The 20,577-nt window shown below is 41.3% G+C and overlaps 1 protein-coding gene and 1 long non-coding RNA gene across 2 annotated transcripts; both read left to right on the top strand.

Moving 5' to 3' along the window:
- Positions 1-3,045: 3,045 nt before the first annotated feature.
- On the top strand, positions 3,046-11,033 carry LOC138589940 (tumor necrosis factor receptor superfamily member 14-like). Its single transcript, XM_069660437.1, has 8 exons — positions 3,046-3,083; positions 4,641-4,780; positions 6,051-6,144; positions 7,826-7,954; positions 8,834-8,989; positions 9,079-9,166; positions 9,261-9,442; positions 9,739-11,033. The coding sequence occupies exons 2-8, from the start codon at positions 4,742-4,744 to the stop codon at positions 9,822-9,824; spliced, it is 774 nt and encodes a 257-aa protein (XP_069516538.1). The 5' UTR covers positions 3,046-3,083; positions 4,641-4,741; the 3' UTR covers positions 9,825-11,033.
- A 1,702-nt stretch (positions 11,034-12,735) lies between these two features.
- Positions 12,736-15,748, top strand: LOC138589324 (uncharacterized). The gene is made up of 3 exons (XR_011307929.1): positions 12,736-12,755; positions 14,315-14,447; positions 15,670-15,748. It is a non-coding gene; the product is annotated as an uncharacterized lncRNA (long non-coding RNA).
- Positions 15,749-20,577: the final 4,829 nt, after the last annotated feature.

Below are 20,577 nucleotides of genomic sequence, written 5' to 3'. Positions count from 1 at the left end.
GGGCAGGCAAACAAAATCCAATGGTAAAAAGGTCCAAACAAAACAGGCGATAAGTAATCCAAATAAAACAGAAGGTGAAAAATCCAGGAAACACTGAGATCACTGAGAATAACAGGATGCATAGACATGGACAGACAACAACGAACTAGCACCGGGACAAGGGAAGACAAAGACTAAATACACTGGGGAGGTGAAACTAATCGGGCACAGGTGAGACAATCAAGGGAGCAGGTGAAAACAATAAGGGCAGGGCACATAATCCAACAGGCGGGAAAACACACAAAGGCAGGAAGTAAAACAAGACAAAGCAAACAGAGGGCAAGAACTACAAAATAAAACAGGAAACACTAAAACCAAACTCAGGACTGTGACAGCAGAACTCAAAGAGAAAATCTGTAGACAATGAGACACAAGTGAATTACATAACTAAACAAGACTCAATCAAGACAAGAACACAATATATTAAATACAAAATTAAACAATAAGAACTCATGACAGTTACCATGCTGAAAGGACAAGGCACAGCTGCTTCTGCAACACACTTTCACCCATTCACACACACATTCACACACCGATGGCAGAGACCTAAGTGCCAATCTCTAATCAGATCTATGCGGTCATACGCGATGGCTATGCCACCGGGAGCAATGTGGGATTCAATGTCTTGCCCAAGGACATGTCGACATGTGACTGTAGCAGTCAGGGATCGAACCACCAATCTTCCGATTGAGAGACGATCGACTCATTGAGCTACAGCCGGTAATCAGATGTATGTTCAGTGTGTGTGGCTCCATGAAACTATCATCTGTGGAGGAGTTTGTCCAAGAGCTCTGTGAGCAGATGGTGAGAGGGAGGAGGGAGAGAGAGCGGCAAACCACTTCCTCCTAACTGTAGATTTTATGAAATATATTAATGAAAGATATTGATCGTGTTTTACTGATATACATCTACAACAGAGACTGATCACAGCACTGAAGCCTTGTACTTATAAGACATGAAAGTAAGATTTGAAACACTGCTCCATAAATGTGATTGATACGGCTGAGGCTGAAAGAATGAGTCTAAATCATTAACTCCACAAAAATACATTTAATGTAAAACACAGGTGTTATTATCGCGCTCTAATGATGGATCATTGATATTATAGACATTCACACAGTCTGTGTGCTTCCTGCATTCAGCAGCTGAATGGATTTTAGTCTGGATTAACTTCATATTTATTTAATTATATACTTTTATTATGTAGGAGCTTTTTCAGGATTATTATTTGTAATAATATAGATTGCTGAAATACTCAAATATCACCTGTACATTATGGACCCTACTTAGTGAACTCTGACACAAAATCTCTTATTTAAAAATGTCTCAACTGCATCACTGTTATGTCCCAGTCTAGGGGAACCTCAGACGTAACATGTGGCGCACTCCCCATTCGCCAGTTAACACGGGTTAAAAATTAATCTGCAGTTTTATTTTCTTTTAACTTCGGAGAGGAGCCGTGCCTAAAACAACAAACAAAAATACAATCATCTAAATCCCACTAAACACTTACCTACTAAAACAAAAGAATTCAACAAAAGACAGGTTTCCTTACATACAATTCCTAAAATCATAAACAGGAGAAATTGGACTAAATACCAAACTAAAAGGCTTCTCCCTCATCCTGCCTGCTTTACAAAATAAACTACTATTTACAATTACAACTTCCTAAGTCTTTCTTACGGCTGCTCACAGTTACTCACACATGCACACACTGAGGGGAGGAGAGAGATAATTGGGATTCAACACGTCAACACTTCAGAACAATAATAATGACCTAGGGTCATGACAATCACATAATATATCATCTATACAAGTTCACTCAGGAGTGTTGTCCTCTCCATTGTTACAACTGTAGGCACAGACAGAGACCTCTGTGTAAAGGTGTATGACATGTTAACTTCACTGACCATCAGAGAGACGACATGAATCAGGCTGACAATCCTTCATTCAATCATCTGTTATATTCATACACTACTGACAGCTGCATGTACATCAACATCATAAAAATTATAGTAGTGCTTTTTAAACCTGCTGGAAACTGAACATTAATGACACATTATGTGCAATAAAACAGTGTGTCAATCTTTGGCTACAGACACCGTAGATAAGAAAGACAAAGTACAAATATCTTTATGGGCTGTAAAACTTTTATCAAGGTCAAGGCATCTTTATTTGTCTCCCGTGGGAGAAATTTGTCTCGGACAGAGGGGTCTGCTGCAGACAGGACATTCCACCCACAACAACATTCCACTACACACATACAATAGTCAAAAATAACAATGAACAATACATAATAAATAAAATACTCAGCAGAGTCACATAAAGTGCATCATCATCTCTGTGCAAATTCAGCGTCACATAGCCCCTGATCATTTCCGTCCATCCTGAACAATCTGCCCATTAATGAGCTTGACTGAGAGTGGGATGAACGAATGCTTATGTCTGTTGCGCTTACATAGAGGGACTCTATACCTCCTTCCTGAGTTCAATAAGACATATTCAGAGTGCAGTACGTGAGATGTGTCAGACAAGATGTTATCCGCAAGTCTAAGGATTGATTGTTCAAACAGGTCTTGGGGAGTTACAGGTGCTGTCATACCCATGATTTTCCCTGCAGTTTTAATCAGATTTAATATCTGAGCCTTTGATTTAACAGTTAGGTTGCCGAACCAGCTGATAATGCCATACCGTAAGACAGATTCAATGGTTGCTCTATAGAAAATCAACATAATATTCCTACAGACACCAAACACTCTGAGCCGACGTAGAAAATGCAGGCGCTGGTGGATTCGGGCACAGACACTTGCCACTTGCGTGTGCCAGCTTTTTAAAGTCGCTACCAATATGGACCCCCAGATATTTCTAAGAATTAACCTGTCCGTGTATGACAACGGAGCTGTTATCCCCAACTGACCTTGGATCCATCAGCATCTCCACTGTTTTACCTGTATTAATCTGGAGTTGGTGAGCGTCACACCAGCTTTATGATAAACCGAAAGAGAAACTACAGTCACTCCTGCGGCCAGCCTCCGTGTGACAAGGTGCGTACTCGTCTTTTTCTTGAGCTGTTTTCTTTAAAAAGAATCACAGTAAATATAAAACTGTTGAAGTCAGATGTTGTTGTGTCACTGCTGAAACTCGAACAGTCTGACTCTCTTATGTTCACATATGTTCTGGATATTCGGTTACGCCACATAAACGGTTCTGAGGTGTTTAGAGTCTGACGTCATGTTGTTTTATATTATACACGTTATTGTATATTTACATGCACTGTGACCGTCTCAGTTTATGTGACAAGATATCTGGAATCTGGAGTTCGGTTCTAAAGTGGAAATCCTGCGGAGAAGTCGAGTTCTCAAGAGAAGTCGAGTAAGATTGTTGTTGCTACGAGTCATGTCAGGTCTCTGGGTGTGGTAACTCAGACAGGAGGGCGCACAGATAAGAGTGAAAACCAGGAAACACGGTGAAGATCTTTAAAGAACAGTCCTGTTTAACAATGTTTCAAAGGTGTTTGTTGGCTTCCGAGTGATGCTGGATGTTATATTAATGAGTGATTTGAAACATTTATATTCATCAGATCATATGGAATATCAGCACAGGTCACTTGTCAACCATCCTACAGTACTTCCTGTATATTTAGAGTCTGATGTCAAGAGCGGATGTTCACAGCGGCTCAGCTCTGAGGACTCTGGATCTTCAGCAGAGGGAAGGGATGATATTCTGGGTTAATACTGAGGGCTGCTTTCATCAGCCTACTAACAGGCCTAAAGTCAACTGCACCTGTTGAAATGTGCAGGTGTGTCATCATGGTCCTGTCTCTTATTTGGTCAGGTGTGTTAGAAGTGATGTGACCTTTATGAGGGTCTGTTATTGACAGAGATCATCTCTAAAACAGGTAGAAGTCATAAATAATAACTCAGCAGTATGAAGTGCTTCCTCAGCTGGGGTCACACCTGTGGTGTCTTTGAACAGCCTCCTCGTGTCTCCTCCAGGCCTCCTGCAGCAGGTGAAGCTTTTCATGAACTCTGCTGTGTGGATTTGTGGAAAGATGAAGGAGCTGATGAGAGGATTCATGTGGAACAGATCCATGTTTGTATTCAACATGCAAACATGAATATGTTTTGGACTTTAATGACTTTAATGAATTATTGTTAGTTATTTAAATGAAACCGTGTTCAGAGGGGGGACGTCTCTGTGTTGGACCTGCTGACATCTCATGTGGCTGTGAGCACAAACCAGGCCAGGTTTAAAATGACTGTGACCAGTTAATAAACTGGTTCCAGTGAGGAGTGAAAGTCTTTAAGGATATATTTAGGGCTTAATCATCCATTGAGGTGGATCTAGTTAATACTTAACTTTATTTGAACTCTGTTTTCATGATGAAGCTTTGGATCAAAGTTCATCTGTCTATAAAAACAAAAGCTCAAACTGCTGTTAACCAGTGGTGCACCTGGTCGTGTGTGGACTCTTTAAACCTGGTTTGAAATCAGGTTTTTCAGCACAGACCTGAGTTAACCAGGTTTCTTATCAGGATGAATACATAATAAGATATAATAATCTGTTTGTCCTGTATGGACATTGTCTCTCTCCGTTTCCAGATGATGTCCTCGGTAGTGATCAATGTCTCCCTTCCCCTTCATCCAAACTCCCAGCGATAAGACGTCTTCAGCCCATAAAAACTGTGATCCTGACGTATACAATGGTGACCAGATGGAGACTTTGGTCTGGATTACTGCTGGTAAAATATTTTCTTATTGTTGCTCCTCTGGGACCTTTTTTTGGACGCCCTTTCCTTCATCATTTTATTTTACATCTAAAGTTCAAAGAAAGTAAAACACAGAAATGAACTGAACACCTGTGTAAGGTGTTTTTCTGCTCACCAACATACTGAGTGATGAGCAGCTCATTATCTCTCACCTGTAAAGGTTTAATGATGACAGTTACTAACTTTACTGTAGAATTGAGCTGCAAAACATTCCACATTTTATTGAATTGATTTATGAACTGAACCATGAAGTTCAATTTGTTTTTTTAATCTGGAATCCTCTGACAAGTAAAAAAAAAATAGAAACTAAATAACACATTACATGAGTTTTTTCTTTTGTATAATATTTGATACTTCAGTTGTTTCTGTTTTGCATTTTACTGGTCACATTATTACAGAACAAAAACATTTTTACCCTTTAAAGTCCTTCACAGACCAAAACACCGCACAAATGTACAACACATGTTTTAACCCCTTAAACCCAGATAATATACACTGAACAGAAATATAAACACAACACTTTTGTTTTTGCTCCCATTTTTCATGAGCTGAACTCAAAGATCTAAGACTTTTTCTATGTACACAAAATTCCTATTTCTCTCAAATATTGGTCACAAATTTGTCTAAACCTGTGTTTGTGACCACTTGCTGAGATAATCCATCCACCTCACAGGTGTGGCATATCAAGATGCTGATTAGACAGCATGATTATTGCACAGGTATGCCTTAGGCTGGCCACAATAAAAGACCACTATTATTACTAATTTATTTAGTCTGATTTTAATCCAGGTGTTTGATTTCATGTTTCACTGACACCAAACTCTCTTGCTGTGTCCGAAACCGCACACTAACATACTGCCTACTACATACTCAAACAGTATGTACTGCATACTGCCTACTAACCTGACTAATAGGATGCCGTTGGCATCATACTCAGAGCCGTCTTCTCCGTATCAAGTGACTTAATCATTTACGTATGTCCGCTCTGATCTCCGGTCCATCTCCGCCATAGTAGAAGCTGAACAGCCGCAATGCATTTTGGGGCGGTTGAGTACAACCAGTGAGCTCCCGTCTCATACTCAAATATCCAGGCCGATCTAGTATACATCCGGGCATTTCTCACATACACAAAATTGCATACTATGAGATGGGAACGCATGACATTTTTTACGTTGGTATGATTAGTATGATTAGTATGATAGTATGCGGTTTCGGTCACACCATATCTCTCTTCTCTTCATAGATACAAGGGTTGAATGTCCTCAGAGGTGACGGCCTTACCTGTGATCAATCAGAGTATCCGATAGAGGATAGATGCTGTTCCAAATGTCCTCATGGTAAGATCCATCTGAAAGTTATATATACTGCTCAAAAAAATTAAGGGAACACTTAATCATCACATTATAACACCAAGTCAGTTAAACTTCAGGGATATCAATCTGTCCATTTAGGAAGCACAAGTGATTGTGAATCAATTTCACCTGCAGTGGTGCAAATTAAAGAGACAACAGGTGCAATGAAGAGGCAACAACAAGACAACCCCCAAAAAGGGAATGTTTTGCATGTGGTGGTCACAGACAGTTGCTCTCTCCTGATACTGACTGACTGATTCTTCTTTAGTTTTGTGTTCTGCTAGTGTCCTTGTCAGTACTGGTAGCATGAGGTGGTACCTGCAGCCCAATCAGGTTGCACAGGTAGTCCAGCTCCTCCAGGATGGTACATCCATATCAACGGTCGCAAGAAGGTTTGCTGTTTCTTCCAGCACAGTCTCAAGAGCGTGGAGGAGGTACCAGGAGACCGGTTATTACACGAGGAGAGCAGGACAGGGCCGTAGAAGGGCATCAACCCACCAGCAGGAGCGATATCTGCTACTTTGTGCGAGGAGGAACAGGAGGAGCACTGCCAGAGCCCTACAAAATGACCTCCAGCAGGCTACTGGCTGGCATGTTTCTGCCCAAACTGTTAGAAATCGACTCCATGAGGGTGGCATGAGGGCCCAACATCCTCTAATGGGACCTGTGCTCACAGCCCAGCACCGTGCTGCTCCATTGGCGTTTGCCAGAGAACACTAGAATTGGCAGGTCCGCCATTGGCGCCCCGTTCTCATCTCAGATGACAGCAGGTTCACACTGAGCACATGTGACAGACGTGAAAGAGTCTGGAGATGCCGTGGTGAACGCTATACTGCCTGTAACATCATCCAGCATGACCGGTTTGGGCGGTGGGTCAGTGGTGGTCTGGGGAGGCATTTCCTTGGAGGGCCGCACAGACCTCCATGTCATAGCCAATGGTACCCTGCCTGCTGTTAGGTACCAGGATGACATCCTCCAAGCAATTGTTAGACCTCATGGTGGTGCAGTGGGCCCTGGGTTCCTCCTGGTGCAGGACAATGCCCGGCCTCATGTGGCCAGAGTGTGTAGGCAGTTCCTGGATGACGAAGGCATTGATGCCATTGACTGGCCCTCTCGTTCCCTTGACCTAAATCTAACTGAGCACATATGGGACATTATGTATCAGTGCATCAGACGCCACCAAGTACCGCCACAGACTGTCCAGGAGCTCAGTGATGCCCTGATCCAGGTCTGGGAGGAGATCCCCCAGGACACCATCCGCCGACTCATCAGGAGCCCAGATGTTGTCAGGAGTGCATACGGGCACGCGGGAGCCATACACACTACTGAGTCACATCATGAGTTGCCATGAGTTGGATCAGCCTGTGATTTCAATTTTTTACTTTGATTTTGGGTGTGATTTTGAATCCAACCCTCAGTGGGCTGATGATGTGGGTTTCCACTGACCGTTGTTACATCATTTTGTTCTCAACAAATTATACAATGTACATCAGTAAAGATTTTCAACTCGAGTTATACGTTCATCAAGATCTGATGTTTGATTTAAGTGTTCCCTTAATTTTTTTTAGCAGTGTATATATATACAGTATGTATATATATATATATATCTTAAATCATTCTTCTTTTCAATTTATATTTATATACATCTGTTTGTTTTTTTTCACAGGACGTCATGTTGAAACGGATTGTTTCATAGAGTCCAATACCACCATCTGTCAGCCCTGCCCTAAAGGAACCTTCATGACCCGGCCTACAGACCGTAGGCAGTGCTTCAGGTGTAGAAACTGTGCTGCAGGTACATTTTTGATAATATTTTTCAAACCTGAGTGGAACACTAAGTGACACCAAACAAAGCAGGTTAAACAGACAGAGAGCTAAAGAGCAGCTGCTGAGCTAAACGCTGTGACTGCCTGAATCAAAGATCTGTCCCACAAAACATAAATGACCTGAGTTATTGTACAGAGCAGCAGCTCAGTTTGCCTCCGCCTGTTTGAAAATTTGTAGGAACTTTTTGTGGGAAACAATTTGAGTTGAGCTAAAGCATCCCTGTTTTAAGTTCTTACCTTCCTGACCCACTCGTTAGAGAGGAGATATCTGCCAGGTGTGTTTGGAGGCATGTGGGAGTGGATGAAGAGTGAAGGGCAGGTTATGTGTTCAGTGTAACAGTAGTTCAATGATGGGCTGATGAAGGAGATTAGGTCTTTGGCACAGTCAAATTCCTGTGACCTATGACACCATGAACTTCATGTAAAAACAGACTGAGTACAAATGTCCACCACACAGGACATCAAAAGTACACTGTTAGGGGTTAAACTCTGTGCATTTTAATAAAGTGTAAGTTAGTTCAAACCCTTTTATTTATTAGACACAACTTTATGCTGTAGAAACATCATAAATGTATATTTTTTCATTACCTCTTGCTCCAGTAAAATGTGGCTGAGATGGCAGCCATTTTGAAAAGACTGTTGTGAATGACACACTCCAACAAATGATAGCTCATTTCAGAGAGCAGGATGTTCTCTACATGGAACAACAGGTTTCAGTACGATAGCTTATAAGGTTTTAGAAATATCCTTTGGACACTCATGTCCACCACAGGACAGCTGGGTCTTACAAGGATATTAGGCTGATGGGTCGAGTAGGTCCATAATAACCTCTGTGTGTGTGCTGACAGGTTCTGGTTTGAGGATAAAGACGTCATGTACCCAAACATCAAACACAGTTTGTGAAACACTGGAAGGATTTTACTGCACAGTCTTTGCAGAGGACGGCTGTGCAGCAGCACGGAGTTACACAAGCTGCAGACCAGGACAATACATCAGACAGAGAGGTGAGTTTTACTTCTAATCATAAAATAATGAGACAAAATCACGTCTAAAATCTCCTTTTAACTGGTCTTAATAAATGTGCTGTGTGCAGGAACGTCACAGAGAGACACTGAGTGCTCTGACTGCGGAGGTGGAACATTTTCAGATGGGACGTTTACATCTTGTCGGCCACACACACGGTGAGTGAAGCTTCACATCAGACAGGGACACACCTTCATGAGTCCATGAGCTCCGACAGGTGTTCCTCTAATAAATGTCCCTCTGTCATTACAGGTGTGAATCAAAGTTTCTGCAGCTGCTGGAACCAGGAACTGATTCAACTGATGCTCAATGTGGAGGACTGAATTCAGACGGGATATTAGTGATAATCTGTGTTGTTGGGCTTTTTTTATTAACTGCAGTTGGACTTTCAGTGTTTTATCCCAGAAAGAAGAAAACAAGTGGTCTATACAAAGGTAAGATTTGCTTTGTGACGGTAAAATCATGTTTTGATAGATAATACTGTCTGTGACATCATTATCTTTTTATTCATTGTTTGTTTTATTTCAGGGGGGGGGGAGGAGAATCAGACATTTCCAACCACTTATTGATATTTCCCTTAAAGGAGAATTTAGAAAATGAAAAACAGGAAATGATTTTGACAGGAACATCAGATCAGCAGAGAGACAGCAGAGTGTTCCTCTGACATGTTCACTGACTGACTCTGGTTTTATAAAATGCTTCTGTTTAAATAAATCTCTTCTCTCCTCAGGACGTGACCGAAGAACCCAAACATGGAGACAGTTTTTAGGACGCTGCAGAGTGAATGTTCCCCAGGATCCACTTATAATCAGCTGATCTCTGCAGTGTTACTCTTTACAGAAATCCTGTAAAGTTCACAGTATTCTGCACATGGACATCCATCCATCCATCCATCCATCCATTTTCTATACTGCTATCCTGTTCAGCCAATCACAGCTGTCATTGGGTGAGAGGCGGGGTTACACCTGGACAGATCACCTGTCAATCACAGGGCTGATACATAGAGAAAGACAACCATTCACACTAACATTCACATGTGGGAATTTTCCAGGGATCATTAAGGGGGGGTAACTTCCTGAAGGACTTCTGTAAATCATTTTTTAGTACCTGTGTAATTCTGTGTGTTAGGACAACTGTTTCCTTGTTATTCCTTTGTGGTATTGGAAACTAGTTTCATGTCATTCGAGACAAGCGGTTGTGAAACTAACGTATGGTTGTATTTCTCTGATGGATTTCCTCAGGGGAGCAGAGCCCGTTGGCATGTAAATCCTTTGTGGTATTGTAGACCAGTTCTATGTCATTCTGGAAAAAAGGTTGTTAGAAGTGACAAAGGGAATCAAGACAATGGAAAAACTGAAAAAAGGGTAAAAGGGAGGAGGAGTTCTAGATAATCCTTTTTTTTGCAACCTAATGATAATATAATAATATAGCACATTATAAGGTATAGCACGTGGGCGGATTGAAAAATATATAAAATGTATAAAGAATAAACTTTGTGGTTGCTCATTCAGTGTCTAGTACATATTCATGTGTACTACAGGGCTGCGTTGCTCGGAACGAATGTGTCGTACAAACCACCTGGCTGAATAAGTGACCCGAAGGTAGTGTATGCTTGGTAAGATCCAAACATGCTTGTATGGGTAGGTCTTTTTTTCCTTTAATAGGCACATTGAGTACTGATTGTTTAAGAAGGTGTAGAGTAGGTTTAGAAGAGTTTTTTATTGACAGCTGATCGGCCTATCCTAGTATTTTGTACTGGAGGGGGCGGGACATCTGTATAATTGATTGAATAAAAGTGGGATGAGTTTTTCAAGGTGCATTTATTGTCGTCTGATTTTTTGTACGGAGTCTGTGAACCTCTTGGCGAGCTACTAAAATCCAGGCTCGCAAGCTACCTGTTGGAGACCCCTGCTGTAGAGCGGGTGGAGACCCCTGCTGTAATGTGGGGTACTGTCTGTACAAGTTCAACATCTTTGTACATGTGTGTTTATATGTATATGTTATGCTAATGCAAAACTCCTTAAATAAAGCTATCATAAAATTGACGTGTGTTCAGGTGCACAGGTGGGGTTTTGCTATCTTGAAGGAGAAGTAATTCACTCTATAAAACCTGAACTAAAGTCTATGCAGCCGTGTTTTCCTGTTATTTAAGGACACTTTATTCAGACAGTAACCCACATACAGATTAATTATAGGTCTTAAACTTCCTTTCTGTTCCCAGTGTAAGTGATCTGTTTTCCAAGTGTTTGTCATTTGTATATTATGTGGGTTTGACACGATAATATTGGGAAAAAATTACCCTGGAAAACAAACAAACACAGTTCAGGTGATTTTTAAAAAAAAGTCTCTAAAAGTTCCCCATCAGCACTGATAGAGAGACACACATTCGAGAGAAGAGAGGGGAGGGTAAGAAGTGTTGTTTTGAAGTACGTTCTGTAGTTTAATTAGCTTGCATTCAGAACCGTCACATGGGCTGTGCAAAGTCTGCAACTGCACAGGGCCTCGAACAGGGTCCGCAGCAACACTTTAAAAGTAGCCCAATACTGCGGGAAAAACGCAGACCTGGCAACCCTGTCTGTCTACTGTATATAATATTTTAAAGACTGTTGTTGACCCACCTAATTCTGAAGTGAAATTCATGTTTGTCCGTGCTCCATCTCGCTGCAGGGACGAAGGAGAAGAGGAAACAATGTCGGCTGCCCGAGAGCGCGACAGATTCTGTAAACACGAGTCAGGTGCTGGGAAAAGGAAAGTCATTTTAAAAAGGAAGAATTGAATAAGTCACTGGGAGGATCACATGATAAATTTGTCAACACAACAGAGATGTGGTGGCTGAGCAGGTGTGTGAAGCGAGCAGGTGTGAAAATGCTAACATGGGGACAACTAATGTTAGTATAACCCACACTGGCACTGTGGCTAGTAAGCCTCTGCTTGATCTACTCTCATATAATCACATGTGATATAGACAGACAGCATTTAATAGAAGGGAGGGAACGAGAGACACAGCATGTGATGGAAAGAGAGAAGAAGAGAGGAGAGAGTAGCAGATGGTAAGAGGTGCAGCACAACAATGCATAAACTCTATCTGAGAATGTGTATTGTTTCTATCAATGAAGACAACAGCATTTAATATCACAATAAACTAATGGTAACAAATGAATTCCACTTTCTTCCAACTGTAGTCAATAAATGTGAAATGAAAGCAGCTGAGGTACGCATTTTTACATTTTCAATGATTTCTTTGAATGTAAATAAAGAGTGGAAACAAAGCCTCCCAGCACCCCCTGGGGTCTAAGGCCCCACAGTTTCCTTATATCCTTACATATTGTTGTAAGCTTGATCGATTTTTATTGCAATATCAAATCTAATAATCAGGTCTCTTCTGGGTAACTGTGTAACACACTGGCATGCAATACATAACTGATATTGTATAGCAGAGAAACTGAACAGACCCGCCCTGCTCCTCATGATTAGCAGGCCGCAGCAGGGTAAACAGAATACAACACTGAGAATGAAGAGCCACCTCTTTCATTGATCCAGTTACCATGCTGAAAGAACAAAGCAAAGCTGCTTCTACATGTCACATTCACCCATTCACACACACATTCACAAGCTGAATCTCAATATAGACGTGTCAAGATAAGATCAGAAAGACAAAGTACAAAGTTTTTTTTGGGCTGTAAAACTTCTATGATAAACTGAAAGAGAAACTACAGTCACTCCTGCGGCCAGCCTCCGTGTGACAAGGTGCGTACTCGTCTTTTTCTTGAGCTGTTTTCTTTAAAAAGAATCACAGTAAATATAAAACTCTGTTGAAGTCAGATGTTGTTGTGTTACTGCTGAAACTCGAACAGTCTGACTCTCTTATGTTCACATATGTTCTGGATATTCGGTTACGCCACATAAACGGTTCTGAGGTGTTTAGAGTCTGACGTCATGTTGTTTTATATTATACACGTTATTGTATATTTACATGCACTGTGACCGTCTCAGTTTATGTGACAAGATATCTGGAATCTGGAGTTCGGTTCTAAAGTGGAAATCCTGCGGAGAAGTCGAGTTCTCAAGAGAAGTCGAGTAAGATTGTTGTTGCTACGAGTCATGTCAGGTCTCTGGGTGTGGTAACTCAGACAGGAGGGCGCACAGATAAGAGTGAAAACCAGGAAACACGGTGAAGATCTTTAAAGAACAGTCCTGTTTAACAATGTTTCAAAGGTGTTTGTTGGCTTCCGAGTGATGCTGGATGTTATATTAATGAGTGATTTGAAACATTTATATTCATCAGATCATGTGGAATATCAGTACAGGTCACTTGTCAACCATCCTACAGTACCTCCTGTATATTAAGAGTCTGATGTCAGGAGCGGATGTTCACAGCGGCTCAGCTCTGAGGACTCTGGATCTTCAGCAGAGGGTAAGAGCTGAAACTCTGGGTTAATACTGAGGGCTGCTTTCGTCAGCCTACTAACAGACCTAAAGTCAACTGCACCTGTTGAAATGTGCAGGTGTGTCATCATGGTCCTGTCTCTTATTAGGTCAGGTGTGTTAGAAGTGATGTGACCTTTATGAGGGTCTGTTATTGACAGAGATCATCTCTAAAACAGGTAGAAGTCATAAATAATAACTCAGCAGTATGAAGTGCTTCCTCAGCTGGGGTCACACCTGTGGTGTCTTTGAACAGCCTCCTCGTGTCTCCTCCAGGCCTCCTGCAGCAGGTGAAGCTTTTCATGAACTCTGCTGTGTGGATTTGTGGAAAGATGAAGGAGCTGATGAGAGGATTCATGTGGAACAGATCCATGTTTGTATTCAACATGCAAACATGAATATGTTTTGGACTTTAATGACTTTAATGAATTATTGTTAGTTATTTAAATGAAACCGTGTTCAGAGGGGGGACGTCTCTGTGTTGGACCTGCTGACATCTCATGTGGCTGTGAGCACAAACCAGGCCAGGTTTAAAATGACTGTGACCAGTTAATAACCTGGTTCCAGTGAGGAGTGAAAGTCTTTAAGGATACATTTAGGGCTTAATCATCCATTGAGGTGGATCTAGTTAATACTTAACTTTATTTGAACTCTGTTTTCATGATGAAGCTTTGGATCAAAGTTCATCTGTCTATAAAACAGAAGCTCAAACTGCTGTTAACCAGTGGTGCACCTGGTCGTGTGTGGACTCTTTAAACCTGGTTTGAAATCAGGTTTTTCAGCACAGACCTGAGTTAACCATGTTTCTTATCAGGATGAATACATAATAAGATATAATAATCTGTCTGTCCTGTATGAACATTGTCTCTCTCTGTTTCCAGATGATGTCCTCAGAGTGATCAACGTCTCCCTTCATCCAAACTCTCAGAGATAAGACGTCTTCAGCCCCTGAAAACTGTGATCCTGACGTATATAATGGTGACCAGATGGAGACTTTGGTCTGGATTACTGCTGGTAAAATATTTTCTTATTGTTGCTCCTCTGGGACCTTTTTTTGGACGCCTTTTCCTTCATCATTTTATTTTCCATCGAATGTTCAAAGAAAGTAAAACACAGAAATGCACTGAACACCTGTGTAAGGTGTTTTTCTGCTCACCAACATACTGAGTGATGAGCAGCTCATTATCTCTCACCTGTAAAGGTTTAATGATGACAGTTACTAACTTTACTGTAGAATTGAGCTGCAAAACATTCCACATTTTATTGAATTGATTTATGAACTGAACCATGAAGTTCAATTTGTTTTTTTAATCTGGAATCCTCTGACAAGTAAAACTACTACTATACTTCAGTTGTTTCTGTTTTGCATTTTACTGGTCACATTATTACAGAACAAAAACATTTTTACCCTTTAAAGTCCTTCACAGACCAAAACACCGCACAAATGTACAACACATGTTTTAACCCCTTAAACCCAGATAATATACACTGAACAGAAATATAAACACAACACTTTTGTTTTTGCTCCCATTTTTCATGAGCTGAACTCAAAGATCTAAGACTTTTTCTATGTACACAAAAGGCCTATTTCTCTCAAATATTGGTCACAAATTTGTCTAAACCTGTGTTTGTGACCACTTGCTGAGATAATCCATCCACCTCACAGGTGTGGCATATCAAGATGCTGATTAGACAGCATGATTATTGCACAGGTATGCCTTAGGCTGGCCACAATAAAAGACCACTATTATTACTAATTTATTTAGTCTGATTTTAATCCAGGTGTTTGATTTCATGTTTCACTGACACCAAACTCTCTTGCTGTGTCCGAAACCGCACACTAACATACTGCCTACTACATACTCAAACAGTATGTACTGCATACTGCCTACTAACCTGACTAATAGGATGCCGTTGGCATCATACTCAGAGCCGTCTTCTCCGTATCAAGTGACTTAATCATTTACGTATGTCCGCTCTGATCTCCGGTCCATCTCCGCCATAGTAGAAGCTGAACAGCCGCAATGCATTTTGGGGCGGTTGAGTACAACCAGTGAGCTCCCGTCTCATACTCAAATATCCAGGCCGATCTAGTATACATCCGGGCATTTCTCACATACACAAAATTGCATACTATGAGATGGGAACGCATGACATTTTTTACGTTGGTATGATTAGTATGATTAGTATGATAGTATGCGGTTTCGGTCACACCATATCTCTCTTCTCTTCATAGATACAAGGGTTGAATGTCCTCAGAGGTGACGGCCTTACCTGTGATCAATCAGAGTATCCGATAGAGGATAGATGCTGTTCCAAATGTCCTCATGGTAAGATCCATCTGAAAGTTATATATACTGCTCAAAAAAATTAAGGGAACACTTAATCATCACATTATAACACCAAGTCAGTTAAACTTCAGGGATATCAATCTGTCCATTTAGGAAGCACAAGTGATTGTGAATCAATTTCACCTGCAGTGGTGCAAATTAAAGAGACAACAGGTGCAATGAAGAGGCAACAACAAGACAACCCCCAAAAAGGGAATGTTTTGCATGTGGTGGTCACAGACAGTTGCTCTCTCCTGATACTGACTGACTGATTCTTCTTTAGTTTTGTGTTCTGCTAGTGTCCTTGTCACTACTGGTAGCATGAGGTGGTACCTGCAGCCCAAACAGGTTGCACAGGTAGTCCAGCTCCTCCAGGATGGTACATCCATATCAACGGTCGCAAGAAGGTTTGCTGTTTCTTCCAGCACAGTCTCAAGAGCATGTTGGAGGTACCAGGAGACCGGTTATTACACGAGGAGAGCAGGACAGGGCCGTAGAAGGGCATCAACCCACCAGCAGGAGCGATATCTGCTACTTTGTGCGAGGAGGAACAGGAGGAGCACTGCCAGAGCCCTACAACATGACCTCCAGCAGGCTACTGGCTGGCATGTTTCTGCCCAAACTGTTAGAAACCGACTCCATGAGGGTGGCATGAGGGCCCAACATCCTCTAATGGGACCTGTGCTCACAGCCCAGCACCGTGCTGCTCCATTGGCGTTTGCCAGAGAACACTAGAATTGGCAGTTCCGCCATTGGCGCCCCGTTCTCATCTCAGATGAGAGCAGGTTCACACTGAGCACATGTGACAGACGTGAAAGAGTCTGGAGTTGCCGTGGTGAACGCTATGCTGCCTGTAACATCATCCAGCATGAGCGGTTTGGCGGTGGGTCAGTGATGGTCTGGGGAGGCATTTCCTTGGAGGGCCGCACAGACCTCCATGTCATAGCCAATGGTACCCTGCCTGCTGTTAGGTACCAGGATGACATCCTCCAAGCAATTGTTAGACCTCATGGTGGTGCAGTGGGCCCTGGGTTCCTCCTGGTGCAGGACAATGCCCGGCCTCATGTGGCCAGAGTGTGTAGGCAGTTCCTGGATGACGAAGGCATTGATGCCATTGACTGGCCCTCTCGTTCCCTTGACCTAAATCTAACTGAGCACCTATGGGACATTATGTATCAGTGCATCAGACGCCACCAAGTACCGCCACAGACTGTCCAGGAGCTCAGTGATGCCCTGATCCAGGTCTGGGAGGAGATCCCCCAGGACACCATCCGCCGACTCATCAGGAGCCCAGATGTTGTCAGGAGTGCATACGGGCACGCGGGAGCCATACACACTACTGAGTCACATCATGAGTTGCCATGATGACATTCAAGTTGGATCAGCCTGTGATTTCAATTTTTTACTTTGATTTTGGGTGTGATTTTGAATTCCAATCCTCAACCGGCTGATGATGTTGGTTTCCACTGACCGTTGTTACATCATTTTGTCCTCAACAAATTATACAATGTACATCAGTAAAGATTTTCAACTCGAGTTATACGTTCATCAAGATCTGATGTTTGATTTAAGTGTTCCCTTAATTTTTTGGAGCAGTGTATATACATACAGTATGTATATATATATATATATCTTAAATCATTCTTCTTTTCAATATATATTTATATACATCTTTTTTTTGGTTTTTTTCACAGGACATCTTGTTGAAACGGATTGTTTCATAGAGTCCAGTACCACCGTCTGTCAGCCCTGCCCTAAAGGAACCTTCATGACCCGGCCTACAGACCGTAGGCAGTGCTTCAGGTGTAGAAACTGTGCTGCAGGTACATTTATGATAATATTTTTCAAACCTGAGTGGAACACTAAGCGACACCAAACAAAGCAGGTTAAACAGACAGAGAGCTAAAGAGCAGCTGCTGAGCTAAACGCTGTGACTGCCTGAATCAAAGATCTGTCCCACAAAACATAAATGATCTGAGTTATTGTACAGAGCAGCAGCTCAGTTTGCCTCCGCCTGTTTGATTTTGTAGGAACTTTTTGTGGGAAACAATTTGAGTTGAGCTAAAGCATCCCTGTTTTAAGTTCTTACCTTCCTGACCCACTCGTTAGAGAGGAGATATCTGCCAGGTGTGTTTGGAGGCATGTGGGAGTGGATGAAGAGTGAAGGGCAGGTTATGTGTTCAGTGTAACAGTAGTTCAATGATGGGCTGAAGAACTTAAAGATAGATGAGGTCTTTGGCATGAAAAGAAACATGTTACAGTGATTTTTTTTTCAAGAACATTTTTGTTTTTACTTTATGCCATATTGTTTTTTGTATCGTATTCTGCATCAGATCAAACCACTGCTGCAACATCTTAAACTATAATGGAACCTAATATAAATATGTTAATTTGAACACTGAGAACCTTTCGGAATTAAAAGGCTAAACTCACTTTGACAACAAAGAAAAACCAAACTTTGAAATTTTGAAGAAAAGTTTCAGAATTTCCACGGGTGGCAAATCCCATAATACCACTTCAACTGAATCCCCACCAGCCTGATCAGTGTTTCTGGTCATGTGTCCTACACAAAACTCTGTTTCTTCATTTCTTCATCATCTGAAAGCTCAAAGTCTCCATCCACAATCGTGAGCAAAATATTCTCTTCCTCAGTCAAATTCCTGTGACCTATGACACCATGAACTTCATGTAAAACAGATTAAGTGAGTACAAATGTCCACCACACAGGACATCAAAAACTATTTTGTAAGTTAGTTCAAAACCTTTTTTTTTTTATTAAACACAACTTTATGCTGTAGAAACATCATAAATGTATATTTTTTCATTACCTCTTGCTCCAGTAAAATGTGGCTGCTGAGATGGCAGCCATTTTGAAAAGACTGTTGTGAATGACACACTCCAACAAATCATAGCTCATTTCAGAGAGCAGGATGTTCTCTACATGGAACAACAGGTTTTAGTACGATAGCTTATAAGGTTTTAGAAATATCCTTTGGACACTCATGTCCACCACAGAGGACAAAATGAACAGCTGGGTCTTACAAGGATATTAGGCTGATGGGTCGAGTAGGTCCATAATAACCTCTGTGTGTGCTGACAGGTTCTGGTGTGAGGATAAAGACGTCATGTACCCAAACATCAAACACAGTTTGTGAACCACTGGAAGGATTTTACTGCACAGTCTTTGCAGAGGACAGCTGTGCAGCAGCACAGAGACACAAGAGCTGCAGACCAGGACAATACATCAGTCAGAGAGGTGAGTTTTACTTTAGTTAAGACCTTCAGTCAATCTTTATTTCTAATAATAAAACATTAATGAGATAAAATCACGTCTAAAATCACTTTTTAACTGGTTTTAATAAATGTGCTGTGTGCAGGAACGTCACAGAGAGACACTGAGTGCTCTGACTGCGGAGGTGGAACATTTTCAGATGGGACGTTTACATCTTGTCAGCCACACACACGGTGAGTGAAGCTTCACATCAGACATGGACACACCTTCATGAGTTCATGAGCTCCTACAGGTGTTCCTCTAATAAATGTCCCTCTGTCATTACAGGTGTGGAATGCTTCGAGAGCTGCTGGAACCAGGAACTGATTCAGCTGATGCTCAATGTGGAGGACTGAATACAGCTGGGATATTATTGAAAATATATATGTGTATGACTACAAGTGCTCTTGGGCTTCTTATATTAACTGCACTTGGAGTTGCAGTGTTTTGTCTCCGAAAGAAGAAAACAAGTTGTCTATACATGTCTAAGATTTGCTTTGTGACAATAAAATCATGTTTTAATAGATAATACTGTCTGTGACATCATTATGTTTTTATTCATTGTTTTTGTTTTATTAAATGAAAAAAGAAGCAGACATTTCCAACCTGGTATGTTTTATACTTTTTATATTCTCAATTCATTTAACAGTAAAATAATTAAATGATGTCACTCATGGACAGCACTCACGGCAGAATTCAAAAAATGAAAAACAGGAAATGATTTGAACAACATTTGAACAGAACATCAGATCAGCAGAGAGACAGCAGAGTGTTCCTCTGACATGTTCACTGAGTGACTCTGACAGGTTTTATAAAATGTTTCTGTTTAAATAAATCTCTTCTCTCCTCAGGACGTGACCGAAGAACCCAAACATGGAGACAGTTTTTAGGACGCTGCAGAGTAAATGTTCCCCAGGATCCACTTATAATCAGCTGATCTTTGCAGCGTTACTCTTTACAGAAAATCGCCAGTCAATCACAGGGCTGATACATAGAGAAAGACAACCATTCACACTAACATTCACATGTGGGAATTTTCCAGGGATCATTAAGGGGGGGTAACTTCCTGAAGGACTTCTGTAAATCATTTTTTAGTACCTGTGTAATTCTGTGTGTTAGGACAACTGTTTCCTTGTTATTCCTTTGTGGTATTGGAAACTAGTTTCATGTCATTCGAGACAAGCGGTTGTGAAACTAAAGTATGGTTGTATTTCTCTGATGGATTTCCTCAGGGGAGCAGAGCCCGTTGGCATGTAAATCCTTTGTGGTATTGTAGACCAGTTCTATGTCATTCTGGAAAAAAGGTTGTTAGAAGTGACAAAGGGAATCAAGACAACGGAAAAAAATGAAAAAAGGGTAAAAGGGAGGAGGAGTTCTAGATAATCCTTTTTTGCAACCTAATGATAATATAATAATATAGCACATTATAAGGTATAGCACGTGGGCGGATTGAAAAACATATCAAATGTATAAAGAATAAACTTTGTGGTCGCTCATTCAGTGTCTAGTACATTTTCATGTGTACTACAGGGCTGCGTTGCTC

Source organism: Semicossyphus pulcher, unplaced genomic scaffold (assembly GCF_022749685.1).
Source record: "Semicossyphus pulcher isolate SPU_LCO1_2020_fin unplaced genomic scaffold, fSemPul1.0.p SCAF_13, whole genome shotgun sequence".
Classification (NCBI taxonomy): Eukaryota; Metazoa; Chordata; class Actinopteri; order Labriformes; family Labridae; genus Semicossyphus; species Semicossyphus pulcher.
Note: the sequence above shows the minus strand (reverse complement) of the source record. Positions and strands in the feature narration are given on the sequence as shown.

Bases quoted from the DNA above. Each gene is read 5' to 3' on its own strand.
- LOC138589940 (XM_069660437.1), top strand. From the start codon at position 4,742: ATGGTGACCAGATGGAGACTTTGGTCTGGATTACTGCTG. The intron at 4,781-6,050 runs GTAAAATATTTT...TTCTCTTCATAG, and splicing joins TTTGGTCTGGATTACTGCTG to ATACAAGGGTTGAATGTCCT. The intron at 7,955-8,833 runs GTACATTTTTGA...GTGTGCTGACAG, and splicing joins GTGTAGAAACTGTGCTGCAG to GTTCTGGTTTGAGGATAAAG.